The sequence below is a fragment of the Manihot esculenta genome, chromosome 6, assembly GCF_001659605.2.
Source record: "Manihot esculenta cultivar AM560-2 chromosome 6, M.esculenta_v8, whole genome shotgun sequence".
Classification (NCBI taxonomy): domain Eukaryota; kingdom Viridiplantae; phylum Streptophyta; class Magnoliopsida; order Malpighiales; family Euphorbiaceae; genus Manihot; species Manihot esculenta.
In genome coordinates this window covers 10,520,629-10,533,523 of record NC_035166.2, presented here as the reverse complement: position 1 = coordinate 10,533,523, position 12,895 = coordinate 10,520,629, and the positions used below count along the sequence as shown (strand labels likewise).

The following is a 12,895-nucleotide window of genomic DNA, read 5'->3' as shown; positions in this document are numbered from 1 at the left end:
AAAAAAAATTTATCTAATTATTATATTAATAAAAAATTTTAGTGTGATTTAAATAAAATATATAAATATTAATTAAATTATTAAAATAAAATAATTAATAATTAATAAGTCATGTGGATGAACACATAATACAGTGAAGTAAATGAAAGATCCAAGAAAGAGAATAAAAATAGAAAATGGAAGATAAGAAAGAACAAAAAAATTTAATTTTTTAAGCATAAGGTATCCATTTGTGTCCCATTTACAAAAAAATAATTTCTTTAAAATTGATGGTAATATTTTTTATTAATATATTTTTCAAAATTAAATATACGATTTCATCGCTATTTTTAATATTTATTATTTTTTTACCACGTGTGAAATATATTATTTATACTCATTTTCAAAATTGTGGTTAATGTTTATTTTTATATTATATAATTCTTTTTAAAATTTAAATATATTTTTAGTAATTAAAAGAATAACTTATTATCAAATAATTTATTTTTATTTTTTAGAATTTTTTAATATTTATCATAAAATTTGAAGATATTATATAGTATAAGATATATTAGAATACCAATATAATTAAACCAATTAAATTTAAAATTTTAAAGAGAAATAAAATGAAATAAAGATGTAATTATGCCATATATATGTAAAGATTTATATGAAAATTCTATTATTCTCTATTTTTTCAGATATTCGTATATAATATAGATAAATATGAAAATATATGTAATAATATTTATAGATTAAATATAAACTGTAAATAAATACATAAATTGTAATGTTATATATAAATTATATGGCATAAATTATATCACATAATAATGGTTTAAAATGTTTCTTATTACCACATAATAATGAGATTACGGGTCAGAATCTTAATAAACTAATTTTATTCATAAAAGAAGATCCGGTAAACTAATTTCAGGTCCATCAGGATGTACTTTCCATCGGGCTAAGCCTCGGAGTGCATATTTTTATTATATTTATAATTAATAGATTTTTTATTTATTAATTAATACTAATTAAATATTAAGATAAATTACTAACTAATTTTATTTAATTATATATACAAATAAAATATATATAGAATTTAAAGTATATCTTCTAACTTCTCCAATTATATTTATCTTTTTTAAAAATTTAAAAATTTGAACGTTTAAATGATGATTTCTAAGCTCCAACCACTTCAATCTTCTTTATTTTTTAGATTGATAAGAATTTTTTTTTGTCACACCAATAAAATAAATTTAAGAAATATTACATTAATAACAAATCAAAATTTTGAATTAATTTATTATGTATGTATTATTACATGTTTTCAATTTATTAGAAAGAATGAATTTTCCTTTTCTAATTTTACAATAAAAAACAAAATTTAATGAGTAAAGTAACGTTACTAAAGATAATTAATAAGTTTTAATTACAAGTTTTTTTTAAATTTTATTTAGGATAAATAAAATAAAATTTAAATATAAATAGAATTAAAAATTTTAAATTCATATAAAATCTAAGATAATTTAAATATAAAATTAAAATAATTAACTTTTAATAATAGCCAATTAATCGTCGCACTCACAGAATTAGTCTCAGACTAAGTATATTTGAGTAAATATAAAAAATTTTAGATTTTATTCTCTTAATTTCTAATTTTTTTGATTAATAAAAATAATAATAGCCTGATTAACCATTTCAAAAAAAAATAGCCAATTAAATTTAATATGTCATAGTAATAAAACTAAGCGATATAGTTAATTTTGACAATTAAATTATAGATTTGTAAAATTAATAAATTTTTTAATATTATTATTATTATACACTAGTTAACACATTATTATTATTAAAATAAAAATAACATAACAGTTTTTTTAAATTTATTTTAGAAACAATGGCTCGATTCATTTTATAAAAAAAAAAATTAAATAAACTTTTATAAAATCATGTAAATTTTTATTTCTTTTAAAATGAAAATTTTTAAAATTAAAAAAATTAAATTCTTTTATTTAATTATTAATAAAAAAATCAATTGAATTAATTCTTATTCTAAAGGGAAGTTGTATAAATAAAAAGATTTATGATTCAAGTTAACTACCCTATAAAGAATTTGCTCTATCTTCTTATTGAGAATTCTAGTTTTAAATTAAATCATAAAATATCTTTTCCTATATAAATGATATATTTTTCCTTAAACTAATAGTAACTGCTTTTAGACAAAGAAAAGAATTTTTAAAAAAATGGTAAACAAGTTGGCATTATATCACTGCCCATTGTCAAAAAAGGGTGATTAGAAAAAAAAAGTTTAATTAAATTATTTAATTTTGATAAAAAAAATTAAATTAAAATTATAAAAACTAAATAATATGCAAAGTTTAAATTATAATAACTAAAATAATATTAAAATAAGTTAACTAACATCTTTCTTAATAGAATGAACAAAAAATTTAATTTAACAGACTACAAAAGAATTTACTGAATAATTTTAAAATAAATATACAATATCACTATACATATATATGTATAATTAACTATTTTTATATAGTTAAATGCATAATTTGTTTTCTCATGATCTCTTTATGAAAAATTATTTTATCTTTCAATTTTATTTTTATTTTATTTATTTTTTAATTTTAAATTTTAAATAATTTAATTTTTATAACATAAAATAAATGTATATTATCATTTTAATTTTTAATTATTAAATAATTAATAATTAATTTAATCTTTTTGATGTGATAGTTGTATGTGGCCGTAAAAATTAAATTATTTTATTATTTAAAAATTAAAAAGTTAAATAGAAAAAAATAAAATTAAAGGATAAAATAATTTTTATGGAAAGTTGAAAGTGCACTTTCAGCTAAAATGTAAATTCATGCAATCCACAATGATTTTACACCGAAATGGAAACAGAACTCAATTAGAGAGAGAATGATTATAACCAACACTGCAATGGAGAATTGTTGGACACTCACCAGCCACCAGGCACTGAAGAAACTCACCAACCCAATTTATGAATCCTAGATTTTGTCCACTCTAAAGCTTGACCCTTTGCGTTTCTCATGTAACTCTCTCCCTTCTCTTCGTTTACTTTTTTTTTTTCCATTTTTAATTTTATATTTTTATATTATTCAAATTACATTTAGTCGTTTTTATTCTCTTCACCATTAATTTTTAAATCAAACTTAAAAATATTTTTTTTTACACCGAAATTATTTTTTTGAAAACAAATAAACTTTGCCTCTCTTTCTGTTCTCTCTCATCTTCTTCATTCTCTCTCCCTCCAATTTTCTCTGCCGAAGTCCTTCCTCTATTGAATCATGTTGGGCCACATTTGCTTTGCTCTCTCAATGTCAAACTTTTCTACTTTTAAGAACATGAAAGAAGAGTAATTCTTGAGGTTGACGGGGAAGCTGTGCATTAGCACCAAATAAAATGAAGCAAGTATAACTAATCCTTTTGCTTTCTCATAAAATTCTTTCATAATTTCTTTTTTTTTAACCAGGATTTTGAGTTCAATTTCTCAAGTACTATTATTCTCAAGGTTTATCATGGTGCAGATAAAGAGAGTAGGGTTGTCTACGTCAAGAGGCTAGGAAAAGTTGATACCAACAAACTGATGCAAGCGTTCCATGTGAAGACATGCTTGCTTCTTTTTGCCAATGGTAGCTATTGAGAACTTTGCTGACAAACTGATGAAACTTGTGAGCATTTTTTTCTTAAGCTGTATAAATTTAGGTGTGGATAAAAAATAAAATGCAGAGAGAATGAAGAAGATGATAGAGACTATAGGGAGGAAGAGAGAGATGAGGTTTATTTGTGATTATGAGGATAATATAGATATAAAAAAAGTATTTTTAATTTTTACTAACAAAAATTTACAGACATTCTCTTCAATAAATGAAATTAAAGTATAAAAATATTTTAATATAATCTTAATAATATATAAATATTTTAATTAGTTAAATCAAAATATAAAAGAGTAATTATCCCCTTTTCTAAACGGTGATATCGCATAGTCTATCGCTTTTTCATTTTCTGCTTGGAGACAAAAGTGCTTCTTGAACTGTTTTTTTCTTTGGTTTTGTTTTCTTGGCTTTCACCGAACTTCAAAGCCAGACAAGACATGCTCACCTTCACTCTTAATACTGCAAAAACTTCATTAGTCCTCAAATACCCAGTTATTATATCTGTTCTAGTTCATTGTTTCATTTGGGTTTTCAGATTCTAGTTCACAAATTTGTAAGTTGTAGCACTCTACTTGTTTGGGAGAACGCTTAGCCCAAAAATATTTGTTTATATTAGTTTTGATGGAGTTTCAGAGGCTTAATGTATTGTCTGAGATGTACCCAGAAGCATTTACAATATAGAGATGGTTGTGTTTTAAGCATTTACAACATAAAGCACTGGGGAGAGGGTTTTGCAGTGGTTTTGGTTTTCTGGTTCAACTTTGCCTCTCTATTCTTTGTGGTTTTGGGTTTTGATTCCAAATGGATTTTGGTATATTTGGTTCTATCTTGGTTCTTTCAATGTTCTTCAAGCCTTTAACTTGTCAACAACCCAATACAGATGCTTTCTTTGTATCTGAGTTTTGGAAGAAGATGAACTTCACCTCTTCTCTACACCAGAATTTCTCTGCTCCTGTTTGTTCGTGGGAAGGAGTGCACTGTGATGCCCATGAAAATGTTTTGCAGTTAGTGGCTTCTGGTTATGGTCTCTCTGGTTCCATTCCTGATACCACCATTGGCAAGCTAACCAAGCTCCAAATTTTGGATCTTAGCAACAACAGAATCATCGCTTTGCCTTCAGATTTTTGGAGTTTGGGCTCTCTCACGACCCTCAACCTTTCTTCCAACAAGATTTTTGGGTCTCTGGCCAACAACATTGGCAATTTTGGCCTGCTTGAAACATTTGATCTGTCCAATAACAATTTTAGTGGTGAAATTCCTGCAGCCATAAGCTCCCTTTCAAGGTTGAGAGTTCTAAAGCTGGACAGAAATGGGTTTGAAGGAAGGATTCCATTGGAAATTCTGAATTGCCAGTCACTGACTTACATTGATATTTCCTTGAATAAGTTGGATGGCTCCTTGCCAGATGGTTTTGGTGCTGCATTTCCGGAACTCAAAACATTAAACCTTGCTGGAAACAAGATCAAAGGGCGGGACTTAGATTTTTCACAAATGAAATCCATCACTAGTCTCAATATTTCTGGGAATTTGTTTCATGGTTCAGTAACTGGTGTGTTTCTGAAAACTTTGGAGGTGATAGACCTGAGCAGGAACCAGTTTCAAGGTCACATTTCTCAGGTAGAATTCAATTCTAGCTACAAATGTTTTGATTTGATTTATTTGGACATGTCTGAGAACCAACTCAGTGGAGATATTTTCCCCTATCTAAAACAAACCCAGAATCTTAAATACCTTAACCTTGCATTCAATAGATTTGCTAGGCAAGAATTCCCAAGAATTGATCTGCTTTGGAATATAGAGTATCTCAATTTGTCTAGAACTAGTCTCATTGGCCATATTCCTAGCGAAATTGCACAATTGAGTAAACTGCATACTCTTGATCTGTCTAAGAACCATCTCACTGGCAAAATTCCTTTATTACATACCAAAAACCTCCAAATTCTTGATGTTTCACATAACAATTTGAGTGGACAAATCCCACTGCCCCTCTTACAAAGACTCAAATCTATGGAAAGATTCAACTTCTCTTACAACAACTTGACCCTGTGTTCCTCTGGATTTTCCATTGAAACCCTCCAAAAACAATTTTATGGATCATTAAACAACTGCCCAATTGCAGTAAACCCAGACATCTTTAAAAGAACAGCCACCAAACACAAGGGAATAAAACTTGCTCTTGCCTTAGCCCTATCAATCGTTGGGCTGCTATTTCTAGCTATCTATTGTATAAGGAAATCTAGGACGCATTTAGTAAAACAAACATCGTTCAGAGAAGAACAAAATATTCCAGGTCCATTCTCATTTCGGACTGATTCAACCACATGGGTTGCTGATATTAAGCTGGCAACATCAGTCCCTGTAGTGATTTTTGAGAAGCCATTGCTAAATATCACTTTTGCAGACCTCTTATCTGCAACTTCAAGTTTTGACAGAGGCACCCTTTTGGCTGAAGGGAAGTTTGGGCCTGTTTACAGGGGATTCCTTTTTTGTGGAATTCATGTAGCTGTTAAAGTTTTAGTCCGTGGATCTACATTGACAGACCAAGAAGCTGCAAGAGAGCTCGAGTATCTTGGTCGAATTAAGCATCCTAATCTTGTTCCACTCACTGGATATTGCATAGCAGGAGATCAAAGAATTGCTCTCTATGATTACATGGAGTATGGGAACTTGCAGAATCTACTCCATGATTTGCCTCTTGGTGTCCAAACAACTGAAGATTGGAGTACGGACACATGGGAAGAAGATAATGATAATGACATTCAAAATGTTGGCTCTGAAAGATTATTGACAACCTGGAGATTTCGACACAAAATCGCTCTTGGTACTGCTCGTGCATTGGCATTTCTTCACCATGGTTGCTCCCCCCCACTTATTCATAGAGATGTCAAAGCTAGCAGCATTTACCTGGATTATAACCTGGAGCCAAGATTATCTGATTTTGGACTGACCAAGGTCTTTGGCAATGGTTTAGACGAGGAGATTGCTCGTGGCTCTCCAGGTTACGTTCCACCAGAGTTTTCTGATCCGGATAACAACTACCCAACACCAAAATCTGATGTCTATTGCTTTGGGGTGGTTTTGTTGGAGCTAATTACAGGAAAGAAGCCAGTAGGAGATGATTATCCTGAAGATAAAGATGCAAGTTTGGTGAGTTGGGTGAGAGGATTGGTAAGGAAGAACCAAGGGCCAAGAGCTATTGATTCAAAAATTCATGATACTGGACCAGAACATGAAATGGAGGAGGCCCTCAAGATTGCATATCTATGCACAGCGGACATCCCCTCAAAGCGTCCAAGCATGCAGCAGATAGTTGGACTTCTTAAAGATATAGAATCCGCAGATCATCACTGATGAGCACATAAATGGGAGCTGGTTTCAGTGGCTATTTTCATTTATTTATTAATTCCTTTTCTTTTTTTCTCTGTATTGAGTTCTTTCTCTACCTTACCTTTCATGGTGGCACAGAAGTTTAATTTGTATACACAGTTTAATTTAGTTTTGGCCTTGTGTTAATAGCAACTTCAATTCTTAAAATTGTACAAAGGTTTAAACTTTTCTCCAAGAGCTAGTTGCCTGAAGCTTGTCCCTTGCAATTTGCATGATGTATGGGAGGAATGGATTACCATTAGAGTCCTAGGGTCACTTAGATTTCTTTCCCCCGAGGGGATTTGGGTTTACCTATTGGTTTATAGGCGTTTCAGTTGCAAACGATTTTGGTTCAAAAATGGTTATATTTCAACGCAGTATCGGTTCGGCTTTGATTTGAATTAAAACTACAATAGTTGTATTTTATACATTGGAATATATAAATTTATAAAATTTAAATTTATAATACAAAAAGTTAAAAGCAACTAAATCTGGTTTTAAAAAAATTAAATTGAATCGGTTTTGATTCGAAATTATCTAGTTCTGATCTTATTTCAAGAAGGAGATTAGAACCGGTTCTTTTATAAGACAGCTGTGATTAAATTTAAAAATTAAAATAATTTGATCAATTCGATTTCAGATTTAATCGAATAAATTTAAATGTAAATTTGAATATATTTCATTATTTGAACTGATGGATAATCAGATCTATATTAATAGATCAAAGAATTTGAGGATATAGAAAGAAAAGGAAATGTGATTCTTGATATGAATACAAATTGGAATCCAATTCCCAACAAAATTTAGCCACATCCTCCAGCTCCATGCATCTTTGACATTGATAGTCAGAATATTTTCTGTTTGTCTCCTGGAAATTTTGCCCCTGGAAAACTAATGTATGGTGGCAATTAATCTGCCTCTCAGGCCAAATGAGATAAGGTCTACTGGGTTAGAGAATCTGATACTAAAATATAAATCAGATTCCATTCATACCCATCACTACTATGCAATAAAAGACAAAAGCTTAGCTCAATTATTAAGCATATGGTAGTGGACCCATACCAATAATATGTTTTTTTTACTCCGTATGAATAAACCAATATAATTGACTGGTTCGATTCAATCAATCGATCTGATTTGAGCAGACAATATGATTTAATAGATGGATATGATTTGAGAGAATGGTTCAATCTGATTTATTAATTTAATTTGAATAAACATTCTGATTTGATTGACGATTATGATTTGATATAATAATTTGATTTGATATATCAATTTGATTTGATTAAATAATTCGATTTGATCAATCAATCTGATTTAATTGAGGTGATTAAATATTTAAAATATTTGAATCTCGGTTAATATGATTGAATTCCTTTCTATTTAACCCTCTACAATTACAATGCACAATTTATAAACTAAAGTTAGAAAGTATGCGAGTGAAGGTCTGAAAATTGAGTCAACAAGTGATGAATAAAATATATTATAATCACTAAGTAATTCAATTAGCTATTTTAAAATATTTATTATTTAAAATTTATTTTCTATTTTCTATTGTTTTCAAGATTTTAACCTTAAAAAATGTTTTCAATACTGTTGAACTGAACTCATTTATTTTATACATGTATATATTCATTTTCTAAAATGTTTTTTAGCATGAAAATATTTGAAGTTCCATATATTCATTTTCATTATTAATGGTAAATGTATTATTACTATGTTATATTTGTTGTTTATAAAAAAATGGAACTTGAACTGCACGCATTAACACATAACAAAACTCAAAGGATATAATATAAGCGACCGAAAAATTATTTACCTCCATTTGAAATTAAAAATTTATAAAAATTTAATTTAATTAAATTTTTTTAAAAATTTTTGTTTAAAATAAAATAATTCAAAATTTTTGAATTTAAGAATTTTCATTTTATATAGAAATGAATTCATAAAAAATTTTACAAAAATTTATAAAAGATTTTATAAAAATTTATTTAAATTCTTTTCTTACAAAATTATTCATGTCAAACGAGGGGTTAAAGTTAAAACATTATATCTATCATCTCCGTCTCCAACATCTTTTAAATATTTAAATAATCCACCACCTTTGGGATATCAAAACCACCATAAAAGGGCTTTCGGTACTTTTTTAAATATCATCCTAGATGTGACAGTTAATTTATATGTAGAATCTCCACTGCTCTAAACCAATGATGCTATGACTCTAAGAGGTGGTGGAATGAGTCTCATCAACTTCTCATTCTCTTATAGCTTTAAAGGAAGCCAATCACAAAAAAGAATAGTTGTTAACTCTTATCTTAGAGGACCTACTATCAGAATATGCATATACCTCTACTAAACCAAAATTATGAGTCTCGCCTGATTCACTATATATAGCAGATATATAAAGAAAACTTAGAGTTAAAAAGGCATCAACAAGGATATAAATCAAAGAAAACAAAATTCTTACAATTGGCCGGAGCAACAAGAACCACTATTAATAGAGCCAAAATCATAATAAAAAAATAAATCAAAATAACTCTTATCATACCTTAAGCACAGGAGAAGTGAACGGAATTATTTTCAAAAACAGAAAGTCAGGAAAAAGGTTAAGTCGAGAGGAACTTCTCTCTCTAGGAAACTAGAAAGTATATTAGCTAATAAATTGATTATGCACAGGTACTAAGAAATAGAGAACTTACTATTAACCTAATAGTATTACCTTCTCTTTTTTTTTTCTGTACTATGCTAAGATTTTTACATAGTGCATGCATAGTAGGCCGAGCAAAATAAAAGGAGATTCAATCTAGTAACATAAGCTCCAAACCCACAACCCCATTAGAAAATTTAAACCCAAAGCCTAAAGCCATAAGGCGCAGCCTAGCAAAAATAATGATGATACTTGAACTACAAACCATCAATCCATTGTCACCATCTCCACCTTGACCACAAACTAAAGAAGAAGAAAAACATTGCATGCCTAAAAGCTGAACAAGGACAGATAAAAACTAAATCTAGATTATACAAAAGTTAAAATTAAAACAAAAAAAAAAAAAGCAAAAACATAGAGCAAAGCTCACCAACTGAGCAGTGACCAATTAAACAACTTCTAAACATGCCCCTGCTGCTAGTTAAACAACCCGAAACCACTATGAAAAGAAGTTTGATTTGCCAAAATAAAAATACTACATAAAGGGAGAAGACGTGACATAGCTCACTACTTCTCTAAAGTCTACGAGAGCATGTCGGATATAATAGCGCAGTCCTTAAGCGTCGGCATCAACCATCAAGAATCTTCTTTTTAAAGAGAGACTAAACGGCTCTCGAGAAAACGAATAAAATTTAAAAATGATACCAAACTAATAGAAATGAAAATAAAAAAAAAACTCTGAAATAAACTCAATAGAAATAAAATTAACAAACTATATATCACTAGATGAAGAGAAGACTTGGAGGCCAATCCTCTTTACTGTGTGGCAAATCCTCACTGCTTGCTTCTGTAATACCCGGCTAGACTCCGGTATCGGATTTTCTACCGTCCGGTGGAATCTCGGATGTCGGAGACCTCTAGAAGGGGTAAAACCATGTTTTCATGATATGTTTTAATATTTTTGATGATTTTAAGTAAAGAGGAAATGAGTTTTTGAATAAAAACACCCTTGGAGGAAACTCAGGTTCGGCCGCCGAAACTCAAAGTTCGGGCGCCGAACATGCATGCACTTCGGGAGTGCTTTAGGCCCCCGAAGGCATAAGTGAGGAAAGTCCAGGTTCGGCCGCCAAACCTCAAGTTCGGCCGCCGAACATGGCATGCATGCGGAGGCACTTTCGGCCCCCGAACGTGGCCTGGCCAGCCACTATAAAAGGGTCCCTTAGCCGAAAACGGGCGAGCTTTTCCCCATTTTCGGCCAAGGTGAGTCTTTCCGCCATTCCTCATCATCCTTGAGTTCTTTCCTACAAATCTTTCATGATTTTCACAAGTTTTCATCTTGTTTTGAAGATTTCCAAGTTTTGAGCAAGTTTTGGAGCTTTGAGGTTCAAGAACTCAAAATCTCCCACCTCCAAGTTTAGGACGTCTCTCTCTCTCGATCTTCAAGAGGTAAGAGCCGATCTTAAGCTCATTTCATGTTTAAAGTAAGTTTTATGCAAGATCTTTGGGGTAGAATGTATGTTTAGCTCATAGTTAGGTTTTTGAGTTAATGTTATGTTTTGAGCAATGTATGTTGGATTTGTGTTGTTGTTGTGTGTTGTAGTTGGGGTTTTAGGTAGTTTGAAGCCCCTAGGAGCCAATGTATGTATATTTGCATGTTTTGGTTGAGCTAAATGCATGATTGGAAGTTTTGGGAGGCAAATGTGCTTAAAGGAACCAAGTTTCTGCCCTTTGGCAGAAACCAGGTTCGGCAGCCGAAGGAACTTTCGGCCGCCGAACATGGCTGGGGAGGCAGGCCTTTCGGCTGCCGAAGTTGCCCCCGAAAAGAGACTTTCGTCTCTGTCTGGGACTTTCGGCCGCCGAAGGTGCCGCCGAACCTGCCCTGTTTTGCCTTCCTTTGCATGTTTTTGCATGATGGTTTTGAGGTGTTTTAGGGGGTTTTTGGGGGATGTTTTTAGAGTTATGTTCTAGTTGTTTGGTCCCTCATTTGAGTCCACCTGTGTAGGTTCGGACCCGAGGAACCGAGGACCCGAGGACCCCAGCAGTGAGTTCAGCTGCTTCTGAGTCAGTAGAGCTTCGGCCAGAGGTGAGTAGAATAAACCTTTATGTTTTAAAACAAATGAACTATACAGTTGAGCATGTTCATGCATCATGAATGCCATGTGATGAATTAGGTTGTTTGCATTAGAAATCACGAATATGTTGCATTGCATTTATGATGTTGATGTGGATTGGTTATTGAATGATCCTTTAGTCCTCATATGGTATGATGATGCTACGGCATGATATGGTATGGAAGTCCAGGTTGTACCCATTCTACGTCCCTGGCAAATTGGTATGCATGATATGTTATGTTAAGAGAAAGACCGGTTGTACCCATTCTACGTCCCGGCACTTTGGAATGTAGAGGACTATTGGTGACAATACCATCCGAGATGTGATTAGTTGTGATGTGTTGCATTACATAATGGCATGAGATTTTAAATATTGTTTTCTATTATTCCGCTCACTGGGCTCTTGTAGCTCACCCCTTTCCCTAATTCCCCAGGATTGCAGGTACGGGCTAGACAGAGAAGTCAAGAAGAGTAAAGTCATATGTATGTAATAGTTAGAATGTGGACATTGTAACGACCCGGAAACCGATACCCTACCGTAACGGCCCGAACCGCCACCGGCGCTAGGATCCAGAATGGCTTAAGGCCGCCGGGACCCGTAGCAAGCCAAACATACCTCCTATCACCTGGTCAAATCCCATACATGAACAAAACTTTAACATAAAAACTGAAACATATGATGTATATACCGAGCCTGACCTGTATGCGACATAACTGAAAACATAAAGAAACCCCCTACTAGAGCCCTCATCCAAACTCTAGCTAGGTCTACATAGCATACATCAAGCCGGAGTTACATCCAAAGAACTAGAACCTAACCTGTGCATGCCTCAAACCACAAACATAAGACCTACACTGGGGTCATCATCCATTACCATAGCGTGGTACACAACACATGCCACAAGATTAGTTCAAACATAACTCAACATCTAAAACATTACATACATCACGTATCGAACAGGGACTAACCAAGTCTTAGGGCCAAGCACAGTACTAATCCATAAACATAACTCTACTAAACTTTACATTACATTCTCTTACAAATCATTATATCAAATATAATACATGTCCACACTAAAAGTGCTAATCTAAAACTATTA

General features: G+C 31.4%; 1 protein-coding gene across 1 annotated transcript; it reads left to right on the top strand.

Annotated features, from left to right (window-relative positions):
- Positions 1-3,946: 3,946 nt before the first annotated feature.
- Positions 3,947-7,390, top strand: LOC110617001 (probable LRR receptor-like serine/threonine-protein kinase At2g24230). The gene has a single exon (XM_021759567.2). The coding sequence runs from the start codon at positions 4,473-4,475 to the stop codon at positions 7,020-7,022; it is 2,550 nt and encodes an 849-aa protein (XP_021615259.1). The 5' UTR covers positions 3,947-4,472; the 3' UTR covers positions 7,023-7,390.
- Positions 7,391-12,895: the final 5,505 nt, after the last annotated feature.

What these genes read in the sequence shown, in the direction of transcription:
- LOC110617001 (XM_021759567.2), top strand. Translation starts at nt 4,473, where the DNA reads ATGGATTTTGGTATATTTGGTTCTATCTTGGTTCTTTCAATGTTCTTC.